Consider the following 18,360-nt stretch of genomic DNA (forward strand, 5'->3'; position numbering starts at 1 on the left):
TTTTTAGGAACTATAACACAATTTTAAAAAATTATAATTAATTTGTATTTATTTACACAAGTAGTGTGCATAACATAGACAAGTAGTGTGCATTCAACATCTGGTAATTCAGTTTGGGAGATAAACAAATAAGAAGAGTCAATTAAAAGCTCTGTTGCGAACTTTCTACTCATTACTCTATATAATATATTGTAATTGCCATTTATTATAAAAAAGAACAGAAGCTTTTTAAATTATAAACATTTTACAGCTACAGTAACAATAATAATTAAACACAACAAATGCTTCATCTGCAGAATTGCCAGAATTTAGTTTTATTTTGTAAAATATATTTTTACATATCCAAAAGTACAACTGTTTCTGGTAATGCTTATATTTATGAATAGCTTGCATAAGACAGTGCACAACTCGCACAAACAACCGAAATCTGAAAACGTATCTTGATTTTTCTTTAACATTTAAAAAAAGATTCACAGAAACTTTGTATGAACCGTTTACGCCGATTTATAATGAAACACACTGACATCCCCGTTGAGATATCCAGTCAGTAGTGTGTCTGGTCCTGCCCATCGAGCTAATCGACACGACTCATCCAGCACAACAGTAGCTTTAGCTACACTCTCCCTAAGATCCCAAACAGCGAGATGACCATTCTGGAAAACACCAACCAGCCTGGAGCCCGAGACATCACCATCTAATAATCTGGAGAAAGAGAAACATGCTTATTCATTCAAACCATCAGCTACATAAGTTGATACTATCCACACTTTTAAAAACAGAATTGTTTTTGTCTTTGTTTTTGTTTTACTGTAATTTGCCATAAAATTCATTTAAAAGGAAAAGAAAATGCAGCAAAGATTTTGTGGATACTAAAACCCGAGTCTTACGGCTGTTTGGGTTGATCAGGGTGGCTGATGGAGGACAGTGTGATATGTTTGCCAGTCAGAGGATTTGTGGCAACCAGAGTAAAAAGGCATGTGTTACTCTCTTCATCACACACATATCCAGAATTTTGAAGCAATACACACAGCACACCCTGCAGGAAAAAAAGCAAGTTATTACTGACACGTTTATTAAAGGGTATCTGCTTGAAAATATTTGTTTATGACCAATTTTTAGTCATATTAAATATTGAAGTGAATTTCTTACAAAACTGTGGCAAACACAACAGTCTCTGGACTTTAAAATTAAGGAAAAAAAATTTTGTAATCTTTCTGGCCATCTGATATTAGGCATGAATATTTATTGCGATCATGATTAAGGAAAATATTAGTGCATTGTAAGCGTTTACTATTACCATTGATGTCAGACTCAAAATGTTTAATTCTGTCATCCTTTACTCACCCTTGACTTGTTTGAAACCTCTTTGAGTTTTGTTCTTTTGTTGAACACAAAAGATATCTTGAAAATTGCTGATATCTGGCACCCATTGATATACATAGTAATTTTGTTCTTACTATGGAAGTTGATGGGTGCCAGCAATCAGAATTCTTCAAAATATATTTAACAGAAGAAAGAAACTCATAGGTTCTAAATTACATGAGGGAGAATAAACAATGAGTTCATTTTCATTTTTGGGTGAGCTATCTAGTTAAAGTGCTGCACGGTGGCGCAGTAAGTAGCACAATCGCCTCACAGCAAGAAGGTCGCTGGTTCGAGCCTCAGCTGTGTCAGTTGGCGTTTCTGTGCGGAGTTTGCATGTTCTCCCTGTGTTGACATGGGTTTCCTCCGGGTGCTCCGGTTTCCCCCACAAGTCCAAAGACATGCGCAATGGGTGAATTGGGTAAGACAAAATTGTCCGTAAAATTGTGTGTGTGTGAGTGTGTGTGTTATTGAGTTTGTATGGATGTTTCTCAGTGATGAGTTGCAGCTGTGTAAAACATGTGCTGGATAAGTTGGCGGTTTATTCCACTGTGGCCACCACAGTTTAATAAAGGGACTAAGCTGAAAAGAAAATAAACCAATGAATGTATTAACATCCCTTTAAAGTGATCATTTATCCATATTCACAACATTATTACCTTTGATCCAAAGCCTCTGCAAACAGTCCTGAGTGCATTCATGAAGGTCTCATATGTGAGCTGACATATTTGTTTATTAACTTTATTTGCCTGTATATAGTGCTGATAGTTGCTGACTTGCGTTTTATGAATGACCAATGATCTTTCAGCTAAAACTCTAACTATCATCTTCTGAAGACAAAAACAGCACCTAATATTAGACGCCAACCAATTAGGATATGATTACACCAAGTACGACATGTTCTTGGATTAACATATATGTTGATCCTGGAACAACATTTCAATCAGCCAATCAGAATTAAGGGATATGTTTTCTGTTTATGTTAAGTTTAGGCTTACGGTTAGGTTTATGCACTTCTACATGATTGTTATCCAATTATTATTCCCCTCTGATTTTGGGAATAATTGACAGTTATGGTTGGGTTTAGGGGTGAGGAATAGGTAAGGATTACATTTTCGAACAAAAATGATGTTCCAAGATCAGCACAGATGTTAATCCAGGATCGCATCGTACTTGGCAAAATCATGACATCCTAGCCTTGGATGCCCTGAAAGAGTGTAAATTACCAGCACATTTTCCCTTTATTACAAAAACATAACATTTACTTACTCTGTAGGAATATCCCTTCATACAGTTGGTCCTGGTTAAAGTCTTCTCCAGGCATATAGTCTGAAGCAGCTGGCCTGACTTCATGCTCCTAAAATTTATCAAAGGGATAATCAATTATAACATTTAAACACTAAAGAAACTGACAACATGCACAAAATGTATCTAAACTGGACCACCACTTGGCTACCTATAAAAAACTGAACTGCCAAAACTATTTTATCATAATTTAATAATAAAAAAATAAAACAATAGTAAAACATCACTAACTGAATGTATCCCTATTATTTGATCTCATTGTACTGAATGAATACATTTAAAATGGTTTTTCAAAATGCACTGCAGTTAAACAGAATAAGTTGTCAAAATCATCACCATATAAGGAGGGTTTTACATTCTGTCAATCCAATCAGAGCCTCTTTTTCTCCTTCTACAGCTGCAAGGGTCTGAATGTTCTGCTTAGCAGAGATGAAGGGAAGACTTTTCACTACACTGTAATTATAAGACGAATGAAACATGAGTGAATGATGAATAGTTTTAGTTCAGGTGTTTAAAATACACATGATGGTTTGTTACCTTCCCTCTTGAGACAAGGTTAACATGCTGACTCTTTGCTGATATCCAGGGGTGGAGCAACACACTAGCCGACAGTTGGACACACCGACCACAGCTTGTAACGTGTCCGTGCACACAACAGTCTGAGAGAATGGTCCATCATTACCTGGACAGCAGAGCACCCTGTACTCAAAAACAAAGGGTGAATTAGCTTAGATTTTAGGTTCTGCAACAACAGCAAGAAGAAACCCCTCAAAAGGGTCTACCAGACAGTATTTTGCGGTTCATTTATGCTGTTTTTATTACCTTGCCTCTGCAATTTCCAATTGACCCAAAGTCACACAAAGCAACCCAGAAGAGTCTGCAATTGCTTGCAAAGACATGACGGACTGCAAATACAAGCAGAAGAATCAAATATTGCAGGGACACAGATACAGTGGGGGAAATGAGTATTAAACAAGTCATGTTTTTTTCTGTGAATAATCTAGAAGAATTTCTAAAGGAGCTGTTGACATGCAATTGAACCATATTTTGGAAAAAAAACACAAACATTACAAACATAACAATAAAATAAAACAAACAAAAAAAAAAATCTGAAAATGAGTTCTGTGTAATACCAATGGAATGACACTAGGAGAAAGAGTGGAACTACTGAAACGTATTTAATACTTTATATAAAAGGCTTTTTTGGTGATGGCAGCTGAAGGACGCCTCTCATATGGAGAATTAATTCACATGAACTGCTCAGGTGTGATTTTTTTTCTACAAAGTGTATACATCTTGATGGTTCTGTAGGTCTCGTCTATTGAATCAGATCTTTATTTTGTATTTACTACTGCATTCGAAACAGGCGATTGGCTGGGCCATTCTACAGCTTGATTTTCTTTCTCTGAAAGCATTAGGGAGTTTCCTTGGCTGTGTTTTGCATCATTGTCTTGCTTAAATGTTCACTCTGGTTTCATCTTCATCATCCTGGTTATGTAGATGTTTGACTGAAGCAGCTAATTTTAATTTACAATGAGGAAAGGCAGAGGGCTGCTAAAGAACTACTGAGAGATTTCAGCTGCTGTCTGGGCTTTCGCTGCCTTTTTACACCTCCCTTTCTTCACGTTCAATACTTTTTCCTTGTGTCATTTTATTTCATTACACATAACTTAATTTGTAAACTAAATAGTTTTGGTTTTTTGCATATATGGATTTCTATTTTTGTTAATAACATTCAGTGAAAATTTCAAGTCAACAGCACCTGTAGAAATAGGTTTTCTGAGAAAAATGCTGATTTGTCCAATACTTATTTGCCCAACTGTATATTTTACTTTTAATGGTAAACATCCACAACTACTACTCTTTAAATTAACACTGAAATGCAGTTAGCAAATAAATTCACCTGTGCAAATGTCCAGGAATGTGAAAGACTCCACGTCTGATCTCCCTTCCTTTGAGCCCAAAGACAAACACTCCATTGTCCAGCCACACATATGCAGCAGTCCTCTGATGGCCATCGCACCAAACACAAATCCAACACGCATCCATCTTCCAGCGCCTGAGTACAAAGATATACATATTAAGCAAATATAATTTTCATTCCAAATCAATCAAATATTTATTAACCTTTACTGACACCTTAAAAGTATGCATCTCCTGCAGGACTGTGGAAAAATGACCTGCATCAGAGAATGGCGTTTGCTCATGAAATAATGTCAGATTGTTGGAAGAAAATTCCTCTGACTCATTCCTTCTTTCTGTTCTCTGATTTACAGAAGTCTCCAAAGATATCTTATCAAAGGGAGTTTGACTTTGGGTTTCAGACCAAAGCTTAGAGCTTTCACAATTTTGAACAGGATTAATACTCTCCAGTTGGGGATTATTGTGGAGCTGAGCTTCATTTTCTGTTGTGCACTTGGTTTTATTTCCACATTCAAGATTGCTTTCTTCATCAAAACTTCTTTCATGTTCCAGGTAATTTCCTGAGATGCATGAGGACTCTCTCTTTGGGGTTTCTGGACTTTTTAAATGTTCATATCCCAATGCAATGTTCCTCTGAGAAGACATATTCAGTTTCACATTATTTTGAGCTTTTGTTATTGACTCTTGAGTCATTTTAGATGGTGTCTGAATCCTAGAGCCTCTCTGAACTTCAGCTCGACCTCCTCGCTTTATAAAGTTACTATTTTTTATGTTCTCTGAAGTTTTGGCTGAGACGGATTCTGGAGAAACACAACCCATGAGTGTCACTGAAGAGGTAGACTTAAGGATGCCAGATGATGAAAAGAGAGGGCTCCGGAGATCTAAGGGTGAAGCTGGAGTCAAAAAGTGAGGGGACATTCCTAGAGATGGCAGCACAGGATCTTGACTCTTCTGCGTGTGCGCGGTCAAAGATGGACTCAACTTCAGTATCACAGGAGAAAGTGAGGTTTTCTCTAGGAGTATGTCAGATTGTTTTTGTATTTGTGATTGCAGCCCTTTAATGTTTTCTGCTTCTGAGGATTCAACCTTTCTCTCATTATTCATGCATTCGCCTGGTTCAGTGCAGTTCATCAGAGCTGAAGAGATTTCATTTACAGCATGAGGATCTTTTGGTATCTCTGTCTGCGATTGGTCAGTGGCATCTGATTGGCAATGTGGTAAACTGTCCTCAAGTGAAGAGATATATATGGGTTCTGGAGTAAACAATTCCCCCACTGAAAAATGTGCATCAGTTTTACACTTTCTCGCTCTCTGGCGCCTGCTGCTCTGCCGTGTTTTGTACGCTAGATGGTGCTGTGGGAAGGGTTCTACGATTGAAGTGGGCAAGCATAATCTTTCAAGCTTCAGCTGGCCAAAATCCTCATCGGGTAAGTGGAAATCCTGGATATCATCAAGAGTTACTTGTCCACTTGTTGTTTTCTTTTCTTGAAGACCCTGGATAAGTGAAGTTAATGATGGCAAAAATGGCGACTGATCTAAAATGCAAAATAAAAAACAACAACAAATAAAAAATCATGACTGAAACACAACATTTTAGCCACAAGTAGGAAATAATTCTCACCATATTTATTTGTTCCTTTCTGAGACTCTAATCCAGTTTGTCCAAGCTTTCTCCTGAAAATAGGATACAAATTTGAATCCGGGATGAGTTGGGAGTCAATGTAAAGCTGAGAATCTGGGAGATGCTTTAAATCTTGAGTAGCTCCTTGCTCTGGGTTTAAATTCACTGCAGGCTCATGCAAATCGTTTGACTGAGACTCAACCTGCGGACCTTCAAGAACCAATTCTGATTGCCTGAGTAATTCATCGTGAGATTTGTTAAGAGACTCTGGAGAATCTGCTGTAAGATTGGCACATGATGTGGGTCCTACAGTCGTTCTTCGACGTCCTCTCCTCCCTCTCCGTCCTCTTCCTCTGCCTCTTTGTTGGTCAGTGGTCCTACAGACTGGTTCTAAACGCTCTGGGGTCACCTGACCTCTACTGCTCAATTGTGATTGGCTCAGTCTGCGTCTGCCTCGCCCTCCTGTGAGCTGGCTATAAATGACAGCATCTAGATCAATGGAGCTGTTAGATGCAGCCATGCGTCGTGTCGTCCGAACATAATACTCCACTGGAAATGGTAAACCCTCGACAAGTGTGCATGAGTCTAGAACACCAGATGTAAATGAGGATTGTTTAACATCAATTTTGTCATCATAATCTTTTTTAGTTGATGGCTGTTTGGTTTGTTTTAACATCTCTACTGATTTGTCAGTTGCCTCAGCTGACTGAGAGAAAAATGAGATAGACACTGGTGGACCAAAGTGTAATTCTTCCTTAACAGGCCAATCAGTAAGAGGTAAATCAACCTCTGCCTTGCTACTGTCAGCATTTTGATTTTCTAAATGAATTTCTATACTTGAAACCACTGGCAGTTTGTCATTTGATTGACTCACAGAGCAGTTTAATACACAGTGTTCCTCTTTTTTCCCATCATTCTCCAGAACTTGAGGTGGCTTCACAATTTTACTGTCTGTTTTTACTCGTGATGGCCTATCCTTACACTTCTCCTTCTCAATGTCTCTTTCTTTTATCTTTTCAAAGTCCTTCTCTTCATTTTTAACTTTTTTCAGACTGTTCCCTTTACTATTAGGACATTCCCTTATTTCGGCGTTCTCTCTTTCATGGATATTCTCTTGGCTGATGTCAGTGTCTGATTCTCGCTCTTTGTTCTGTAGGCGCAGTCGACTGCGTTTTGAACGGAGCCGGTGAGCAGGGCTTCGCTTGCATGCAGGGGAGTACAAAGACGGTGTAGATGTAATCTCAGCTAGTTGCAATTGGAAGGCAGGGGTTTTCTCAACAGCAGAAAAATCTGAGATGTTTCTGTCTGGAGAGCAAAATGAAAACCAATGTTTGTTAGTATTCAGAATTGATTAGAATTTTAAATAGGCTTTATGTAATTTGAACACACTTTAACTTTAGCACTACACCTAAATCTGGATAAAAACACTTTTTTTTCTTATTGTCCAAGGGTTGTTTTTTTCTGTTCATATGTCCAGTTGTAAAGAAACTGCTATTTCTACAGTATTAATAGTGGACAAATGTATGGTGAAAGTTCTAAAAATATGTTTGTTATATAAAAATTATGAAAACATTTGTTTTCATAAAATAAAATACATTTTAAATTAAAACATTAAATGTATTTAAAAGTAAAACTTAAAAATATTGAGAAAGCATTACCTTAGCAATAAATGAAAATAATGTAGCCTTGTAGAGGCTTAATGGCTTAATGTTTAAAACATTAAATGATAAGTTATAAAAAAAAATTATGCTACCTTTAGTTATTTGCAATACACAAATAAGAGTAAAACTTCATTATAATTCAGTAACATTAACAGTTCTATTTGCATGTGTTTCTTTACATTGAAACTGGCCTTACTTGTTTGTAATTGCAGATTCTGATGGTTTTCAAAATGATCTGAGGTTGACATGGAAGAAGCTGCAGAGGACGGCTCAGAAGTCTGTGACAACTCAATCTGTGTAAGTCTGTGTCTGCGAATGGCATCATGATGCTCTGCTCTCTTTAAAAAAAGCAAAAATACATAAACATCATCAACAGCTTTGACTGATTAAAATATACTACAATTCAAGCTTTGAACAATTTGAACATCAGCTTGACGAATAATTCTTGTATAACCATAAATATAGCACATCTTTACCTGTAGTCTTTGCGCCGTCCTTTCATATTCTTGCTTCAACTGCTCCAGTCTTCTCCTCAGCTAGAATATTACATCAATGACAGTTAAATATATTTTATTTTACTGCATTTTATGTACAAACACAAAATAAAAACATTGAATATTAAGGTAATTAAAAAGGCTACTGTGGTACAGGTAGGATTTCAGACGTTAATACAACGACACTACATAGTATTTACATCGCGTGCTTTACAAAATACCATGGTACTTACATGTCAACACTGTAATTGTACAGGTAGTTTGGTTATTTACATAAAGCAGTTGTGGTTAGTTGTCTGGATAATTAAAAGCATTTTTTATCTAGGTCGTTCACAAGTATATATATAAAACATAAACAAGAACTTACAGTCTCTTTGTCCTCGTTATGGAGAATCTCCTCCGACATCCTGTAAACTTATCTGCACATGTTTATTCATATTTTTACAGCTAAAACTTACTTGTCAAGTATAAATCTGACACAAGAAAATGAACATATAGAGTAAACAACAAACAACCACATATCATCTGACGCAATAAATTCACAAATAAACATATTTGGCTGGTCAGGCGATCGTTTATACAAACCAAACACCCATTCACACACACACAGGAGGAAAACAATACTCTCAAAAGTATCTTTTTAACGTTACTTTAGTTTCTAACCTGACAAGACTTGCGGAATATTTTGCCACGCTCAACCGTCCCGCGAGTTCTGACTGCAGACTAAACTAATCGATAACAACTCACTTTTATCAAACTTCGCTATCGCGTAAACAAAGACTGTATATGAAGTTACTCGGTTTTCCTACTAGTATTACAGTGTAATGTATTAAATTATCACATTAAATAGTCGCAGAAGAACAGTATTTAGGTTAAAACGGACTTGTGCATGACCTGTCTGATCATGTCATCGGGACTCGTCACTAATGTCTGTCCACAAGTTTCTCATGTGCTTGGCAGCAGATTTGAGGTCGTCTTCCCCATCTGGCTGCTGTAAGGTTTGCAGTTGTAGATTAAATATTAGCTAAAGGTGAATATTTGCATAAGAGAGAATGGTGCTTCATAAATCTTGTTTTAAAGGCTCACGTGTACAGATATTAGTTGCTATTGTAGGTTCAAGTGGCCAATATAGCAGGTGGTTTCTGCATTTATCATTAACCTTTCTGCCACCAGCCAAGACTGTAAATGTGCCTCTTTTTAATGAATTAGAAGGTGTTTGTGCTCTAAAAATTAGAGGAGAGTGGTAAGGAAAGTAACATTTTTCATAAAAAAATATTTTAAAAGAGAATATTAGATGTTTTAGTCCAGTATTATGGATGTCACATTTGCCATGAAATGTTTAAACATAAGTTAACGTAGAAAGTATACGTTAAGATTATATTGAAACATCTGTTTATTTTTTTCCAAAACAGCTCATCACAATCTGTAAACATATTTTATATTTTAATTGAGGAAAATTAACATGCGTTATGGATGTGACGAAAAAAGTCTGCGAGCTTACAGTATACAACATACTTTGTAGAGTGCACAACCCCAAAATAATGCTAATCTAAGGCTTGGCTCACTATAGAACAAACATGATTGGTTTTATTTTATTTGACAATTTTTGCATTTATTAGAAAAAGGCTCCATAACGGATGTGATGGATGTGAAATTGGCACCTGTGTGATTTTTGATGGTATGTTTAGAGTCAAAAAGGAAAATAAAGGAAATTTTTTTTCACTGATTTTTTAATTGGACAGTGTAGAAAACAATTATACTTACAACACCATATTTACGTAAAGCAGGGTGGTACAAAAAAAACTCATATCATCCAACATCATCTCATATACTTTATATCATCATGATACCTTTTCTATATATTCAGTCAGTTAATACCCTGACCATGTGCAAACGACTGAAAACACATTCATTCATTTTCTTTCGGCTTAGTCCTTTTATTAATCCGGGGTCGCCACAGCGGAATGAACTGCCAACTTATCCAGCACGTTTTTACGCAGCGGATGCCCTTTCAGCCACAACCCATCTCTGGGAAACATCCACACACACTCATTCACACTCATACACTACGGACAATTTAGCCTGCCCAATTTACCTGTACCGCATGTCTTTGGACAGTGGGGGAAACCAGAGCACCCGGAGGAAACCCACATGAACACAGGGAGAACATGCAAACTCCACACAGAAACGCTAACAGAGCCGAGGTTCGAACCAGTGACCCAGCGACCTTCTTGCTTCGAGGCGACAGCACTACCTATTGCACCACTGCATCGCCACATTTTTATTATACTACAAAAATAATAACACATGTCTAATATCACCTAATAAGATTTGCATCAGTTTTTTATTTAGTGTTTCTGTATCAGGACACTTGTTCTCTGCGAGCACGTACCTGTGGTCTGACGTAATGGTTTGTGGAGGTGATAGTGTTATTCAGATGTATCTGCATGTGGAGTGAAGACGGTGTGTCCCCAGTAGGTTAATCCGGAGGATTTGCACATAAAAGGTCAGTTCTTGCTCTCTGACATTTCCGGTCTGATTTCACAAAAGCTTACCTTGTTGTTGCTCATAAATACAATGTACTAAATGTACTCAAATACATGAAGCCATGGTTGTCTTGTAAATATCCTGTTTCCCAAATGCGATTACAAATGCATTTTTGTAGATCTGAAATTTTGATCTAACTTTTAGTTGCACTTGTTACACAATCAATTTTTAAAGTGATGCATAATAGAGCATGCATAAAAAACAACAGCATCTAAACTAAAACCAAATTATTATTGTCGCTTCAGAATTGCGTAAATCCAGTTTATGTCTGTAAAATGTCTTTGCTCTGAGATGACCGTGTGTATTGCCATGACTACCGTCAGATAGCATGATTTTAAATATGCAGCAAGTGGAAAGTCATCTCTGACGTGATGGCCTCATGAAGCATGTGAGCTGTACCTGACCTCAGGATGGGGTTGCCTGCTTTGATAACAATCCCAGCCTTGCTTATAGAAGCATTTGACTATTAAAGCCAATATTTTTATTCATTTTTTCATGGAAGAATTATATAAAATATGTAGTATGATGAATAATTAAGCTATTACTGGTAGTATTATTAATATTTCCTGGAGTCTTATGAAAGGTCAGTCAGTACATCAAGCTTGAGATGATTAAACATTATTCATCAAATAGTCTTGTAAAGTTCAATAATTAACCCTGCTATAGGTGTTTTAGCAAGCTGCCAAACCACACCTACAATATGTCAAGCATTCTCCAGTCAGAAATCCTGTTTGGGACAGCATAGCTCTCTATAATAACTCACAAATTAAAAACTGATTCTATTTAAAGATAAAACATGATTGAGAACAAAATATGCAGCAGCTCTTTTAAAAAGCGGCATTGTTGTCTCTGCAATTAATATTGTTTGAGTTCTTCTTTTCGAATTAATAGGTTATGATGCATAAATGGAACAAATGTTTGACATTTGCATATAAACAGATCCAGTTGTTAAGTTAAAGCTAATTAATTTGCAAATAAAATTAATTATTAACATGACATTTGACTTTTTTCAAAGGTTTCAGAAAAGATTTAAAGACTAATGCAAGCAGAAATCATGTTCCTCTGAGGATACAGTATTGTGTTGTGTGACAAAAAATGATAGTTTATTATCTTTTTAAATATCGCATATGTGGAAAAGCAAGTAAATTTGGTTATTGATACTTAAAGAGATCTATCACCTAAAAATGTAAATCTACTATTATAAAAGCCGTGTACCTTACAGAAGAACAATAAGCAAGATTATTAGCTGAAATCATCCATGATGATTCTTTAAATACATGTGAATGGTTACTGGCACTTTGAGTCTCTGAGTCAAAAAATGTATTGAGGTGAAACAAAAATCAATCAAATGGCTTTATAGTCTGAAGGCTTAAAACAAAAAAAAAATGATCTAGCTGAAAAATGTATACCTTTAATTCACAGACTAAATGGACCTTCCTGAGCACATTAAGCTTCTGAGCTTGTGCTGCTGCCTTTGACTTGCATTTTTAATTGCCAAGAGGTTTTCTAGCAAAACTCTTTCTAAGTGTTTTACTTAATAAAAAAGGTAACTACTTTGCAAAAACTATTTGAAAGCGCTAACAGACCACTCTTGCGCGAGAAACCTCAACCGGTTGCGCAAATTGCGACCCGAAAATTTCCCACTGACCCTCGCTGAACTCCCGAACACACTGAATAATAAGCACACTGTCTTGCAAACTGAACCTCTACAACGCAAGACACCCACGCGTCACGTCACTTGCGTTTCCATTGGCCACACCTGATCAGTGCGTAGGACGCAGGTGGGCTAATATAAGGACAGCAATTCTTGTCTCTGTTAAACATTGCAGGTCAGCATCTCGATGACGCTCAGATTTGCTCATCAAAAGTCTCCTCTGAGAGCTGTAACTTATTAAATTAATAACTGAGGCAAGATGTCTCTGTTAGTGCAGGAGCGTCGGACGGTGCGCTTTGTGTTTCTGGGCGCAGCCGGGGTTGGTAAAACCGCCCTGATCACCCGCTTCTTGCAGGATCGATTCGACTCCAAATACACGCGCACGGTGGAAGAGCTTCACGCGCTCGAGTACGACACTGAAGGCGCTCGGGTGCGCATTGAGATCTTGGATACGAGCGGAAGTTATTCCTTTCCTGCGATGCGCGCTCTTTGCATCCGAACCGGGGACGCGTTTGCGCTCGTGTACGCAGCCGACGAGCCAGATTCCCTGGAGGAGGTGCAGAGACTTCGTGAGGAGATTCTGGAGCTAAAAGGAGAGAGTTTTACTGGCATCACGGTGATCGAGAACAAAGCGGACCTGTGCAGCCGGAGTCGCCAGGCCACTGCGGAGGCGATGCGCGCGGTGGAGGAGGACTGGGGCGCGGGCTTCGTGGAAACCTCCGCGCGCACCGGCGACAATGTCACAGCCGTGTTTCGGGACTTGCTTCAACAGATGAAGTTACCGAGCCGGGTGAGTCCGGCACTGCGCAGACGGACACAGACAATGTCCAGAGAGCTCACAGAGAAGCGGGAAAAGCCCCCAATGAAGAAAAACAACAGCTGCATCTTGTCTTGATGGACATTTATATGAAAATGTAGTTATGCATCATACTGATGCTTAAGTGATCTGGATCAAATATAGACCCCACATAAATGTTTTATGTGTGTTTATGCTTTATCATTATCATTTAAGGGAATTCTCTGAATGCTGTATGTCTGGTCTCTCTAAATGAGAGCTAAAGTGATCTTTTGTGAGTGAATAAATGCAAATATGTTCCAGTCAACTTGTGTTCTTCTGCTTTTAATGAAATTTTAATAATGCATCTTAATGAAAATGTGTCTTACAGGTCAAAGGCGGAGAGGGGTTTTCATCCATTAAAACAATTAAAGTGTAATACAGTTTTACATTTTTTTCACACATGACATTCGGTGGTTGTCAGCAGAGACATGTTATTAGGCTATACACCAAAGACTTAAAACAATCTTGTCAGGCATATTTATAGCAAGAATTCCTTTAAAAATTTAACTGCATGCATCCCCCCAAATGCACACTGCATGCACACCTCAAATAAACAACATCATTGTTATACTTTGCCATCTTTCATAACACTTGACATCTTTTGGTTTATAACAAATTAATAATAATTAAAAAAGAATAAAATGAATCACTCATATACCTTCATATATAAATATGGTTAGAATAAGTGGTGAAAAATGTTTAAATATCTGTTACGTTAAATGACAAAACATTATTTTACTCATATTTTTGCATTTATTCATTTATTCATTTTCTATTCGGCTTAGTCCCTTTATTAATCTGAGGTCGCCACAGCGGAATGGACCGCCAATTCATCCAGCAAATGTTTTATGCATTGGATGTCCTTCCAGCTACAACCCATCACTGGGAAACATCCATACACACTCATTCACACACATACACTACAAACTATTTAGCTTACCCAATTCACCCATACCGCATGTTTTTGAACTTGTGGGGAAAACCCATGCGAACAAAAGAAGAACATGCAAACTCCACACAGAAAATGCCAACTGATCCATCCAAGGCTCGAACCAGTGACCGTCTTGCTGTGAGGCGATCGCGCTACCCACTGCGCCACCATGACGTCCCTTCTTACATTTATACAACCCTTTATGTAACATAAAAGTATACAATACTCATATTTAATATCCTTTCTATGCATATAAAGTCACTGTTGAAAATGCAATTTGATTCAGACACTATCTGGGCATCTTGTCTTTGACCTATAAAGAGATCTAATCTAACTAAACATATAGACTCTGGTTTATGGACATGTGTGTGTGTGTGTGTGTGTATGTATATATATATATATATATATATATATATATATATATATATATATATATATATATATATATATATATATGGGCAGATAACAGCATGCAATAACAACATGCTTACTTAGTTTGACCCATCAGTTTTTCAAGAGAGCCATTGCATGAACATTTAATGGTAAAAAAGGTATAAAAAATGTCCTTTTGAGTCAAAACCTAAACCTCCCATCTAATAATTTCTAATTGATAAGATGTCGGAATATGAAACTGGTTTGAGCCTTGGCTGGATCAGTTGCCATTTCTGTGTGGAGTTTGCATGTTCTCCCCATGCTGGCGTTGGTTTTCCTTTGAGTGCTCCGATTTCTCTCACAGTCCAAAGACATGCACTAGGTCAATTGGGTAAACAAAATTGCCCATGGTGCATGAACGTGTGTGTGATTGCGAGAGTGTATGGGTGTTTCCCAGCACTGGGTTGCAGCTGGAAGGGCATCCGCTGTGTGAAACATATATTGAAATAGCTGGCAGTTCATTCTGCTGTGGCGACCCATGATAAATAAAGGACTAAGCTGAAGAAAAATGAATGAATGAATGAATAACCATCCAAATTGTCAAGACAGTTGTCAGGTTAATCTGCTATTTTTGGACTGTTTAATATAGCATATGCATAATTTATGCAGCTTTAAAGGAGGCTTTCTTGTTTTATGCAAAAACTTGAGTACATCATGCAACCCACCGTTTCACACATGCTAAAATTATCTAACTGCCATGACAACCTTTTAGAGAGACACTTGTGCTGTTTTAATGAGGAAACGCTGGACGCGTGACGTGTGCATTTGTGAATGAACTGGACAGGAGAAAGTCGTGAACACGAGCGTGGAGAAGCTGCCATGAAAAACAGTAAACAACCTTATTAGGAAACACTTCAGTAAGAGACAGACAAAAACACCTACACAGCTTATTAAAGTAACGTCTTGCACTTTAACAAATATCTGTTGATTAACACTCGCTATTTTGTGATTCAAAAGTGTTTTCTGTTTGTTTATGGTTGTGAATTGCATTATGGGAGCTTGATCTCTGCTCTGTCGTCTTTTGGTGTTGAAAATTCAATTCTACAGTTGAACAAAGTGACTTTTATAGACTTTTTAAAATAACATAATGGATAAGAAATACGGGGCGGCAGTGGCTCAGTGGTTAGCACTGTCACCTCACAGCAAGAAGGTTACTGGTTCGAGCTCCTGCTTAGTTGGCATTTCCGTGTGGAGTTTGCATGTTCTGCCCCTGTTGGTGTGGGTTTCCTCCAGTTTGCTCCGGTCCAAAGACATGCGCTGTAGGTGAACTGAATAGGCCGTAGTGAATGTGTGTTATTAAGGATGTATAGGTGTTTCCCAGTATTGCAGCTGGAAGGGCATCCGCTGTGTAAAACATATGCTGGATACGTTGGCGGTTCATTCCGCTGTGGCGACTCCTGATAAATAAACAGACTAAGCTAAAGGAAAATGTATGGAAGGATATTGAAATGCTGTTTGTTATTGCTCACTGACCTTGTTGCACAAAAACCAAAACAACGTTACAAGGGCAACCTTTCGGTTTATCTTGCTTTTTTTTCTCCTCCACACTTACACCCACACTTGTACAAATAAAAATGTGTGTTATCATAATCGACATGCTATTTTTTCCCCTGCACAAAGGAAAACGTGCCCTCGTTTGACCATTCGCACATGCACAAAAGTACACAAAGCATTAAAAGCACGTTGGTTTAGCTGGCAAGAAGTAAAACTGGAGCAAGATACTGGCTTTAAAATTGACTTTGAGATTAGATACTAAACAGACTTTAATGCTGCATGAATAGTAAAAACACAACACCAACTGTGCACGTGGCACATGGTTAAACACATGGAAAAATCTATTAAACTGATTCATTTTTTACATTTATTTATTCTTTTTCCTGCGGCTAGTTAGAATGAACCGCCAACTTATTCCGCATAAGTTTTACACAGCAGATGCACTTTCAGCTGCAACCCATTACTGGGAAACATACAAACTCATCCATTGGGGAGAACATGCAAACTCTTCACAGAAATGCCAACTGAACCAGCCAGGGCAAAATCATGACATTTCTTGATGTTTCTTTCTTCTCTTAAAAGATATTTTGAAAAAAACTAATTATGAACATTCTTCAAAGTATCTTCTTTTATGGTCAATGGGAGAAATAGTGTTTGGAATGGAGGATAAATTCAAATAATTTAAATTATGGCAGATTTTGTGTTTTTTTTGGGGGGTAAAATGTTTCTTCAAGGTGTTTGAATTTTAAAATAGATGATTGTTATTCTTTAGCCCATGTTGAGAGACCCCATCTAAAAGTCATCTTTTGGTATAAAGAAGCAACTTACATTAAATGGAGCTAAAACTCATTCATTCATTTTCTTTTCAGCTTAGTCTCTTTAATAAACTGGGGTCGCCACAGCGGAATGAACCGCCAACTTATCCAGCATATGTTCCACGCAGCAGATGCCCTTCCAGCATCAACCCAGTACTGGAAAACACCCACACACTTCCATTCACACACATACACTACGGCAAATTTTATCTTACCCAATTCACCTATATGTCTTTGGACTTTGCAAACTCCACACAGAAACGCCAGCTGACCCAGCCGAGGCTCAAACCAGTGACCTTCTTGGTGTGAGGCGACAGTGCTACCCACTGTGCCGCCATGCCGCCCTTGGACCTGAAATGTCATTGAGAAAATATTTAGTTTAGTTATTTTTAGTTATTTTATTTTATTTTAGTATTACAAAGTGGTATGATCTAATGCTTACAGTTAATAATTGTGTTTTGAAAATGTGTTTGCAGTATATACCTAATTAAATATTATACACTGTTGTTTTATTATACATTTTTATAATGTTTTTAAATACTTTTAAAATAAGTTTAATTAGGTTTTTAGATTTTATTCCTTAAATTATAATTATTTTTTTTATTTTACAATGTATCATTTCATATTTAGAATTATTTTACAATTCATTATTGTGTTAATTTCTTATTTTCTTATTTCTAATTTCTTGTGATGTTTTTATTATTATTATTGTAAAATTATTTTATAATTCATATTTTTTTATTTAATTATTTATACATTCATTGTAGCAATTTTACCATTTATTTTAAGTCTTATCCAAAATTAAAGGTATATTTTGCCCATAGATTAAATTTTATTAATGGAATTTACTCACCCTCAAATGATTAAAAACTTTTATGAGTTTCTTTCTTCTGTTGAAAGATATTTTGAAAAACGTTCATTCTTCAAAATATCTTCTTTTATGGTCAACAGAAGAGAGAAACTCATGTTTGGAGTAAATAGTTTTTCAAGGTGTTTGAAATTTAAAATAGATGGTTGTTACTGTTTTTGGCAAAGGACCTCACCTCATTCAAAAGTAATCTTTTGTTGTAAAGATGCAGCGAAATGGAGCTAAAATATTATTCAGAAAATATTTTAGTTCTATTTGTTTGTTGTTGTTATTTTATTACATTCTTTATTACAAAATACTATAATAATGCTAATATAATTGGTAATTGTGTTTTGAATATACTTTTGCACTATTTGTTAGAATATTATATATATATATATATATATATATATATATATATATATATATATATTTG

General features: G+C 36.8%; 2 protein-coding genes across 2 annotated transcripts; one reads left to right on the top strand and one right to left on the bottom strand.

Annotated features, from left to right (window-relative positions):
• Positions 1–285: 285 nt before the first annotated feature.
• On the bottom strand, positions 286–9,084 carry palb2 (partner and localizer of BRCA2). The gene is made up of 13 exons (XM_087236687.1): positions 9,030–9,084; positions 8,734–8,785; positions 8,349–8,408; positions 8,069–8,210; positions 6,212–7,516; positions 4,807–6,125; positions 4,571–4,726; positions 3,490–3,572; positions 3,205–3,366; positions 3,004–3,120; positions 2,632–2,719; positions 888–1,036; positions 286–702 (listed from the first exon to the last, which is right to left on the bottom strand). The coding sequence occupies exons 2-13, from the start codon at positions 8,770–8,772 to the stop codon at positions 495–497; spliced, it is 3,828 nt and encodes a 1,275-aa protein (XP_087092813.1). The 5' UTR covers positions 8,773–8,785; positions 9,030–9,084; the 3' UTR covers positions 286–494.
• A 3,647-nt stretch (positions 9,085–12,731) lies between these two features.
• rasd3 (RASD family member 3) lies at positions 12,732–13,670 on the top strand. Its single transcript, NM_001079934.1, has one exon. It carries the CDS (start codon positions 12,827–12,829, stop codon positions 13,460–13,462), a length of 636 nt encoding a protein of 211 aa, NP_001073403.1. The 5' UTR covers positions 12,732–12,826; the 3' UTR covers positions 13,463–13,670.
• The last annotated feature ends 4,690 nt before the right edge of the window (positions 13,671–18,360 follow it).

Source organism: Danio rerio, chromosome 1 (assembly GCF_052040795.2).
Source record: "Danio rerio strain M-AB ecotype USA chromosome 1, GRCz13ab, whole genome shotgun sequence".
Taxonomy (NCBI): Eukaryota; Metazoa; Chordata; class Actinopteri; order Cypriniformes; family Danionidae; genus Danio; species Danio rerio.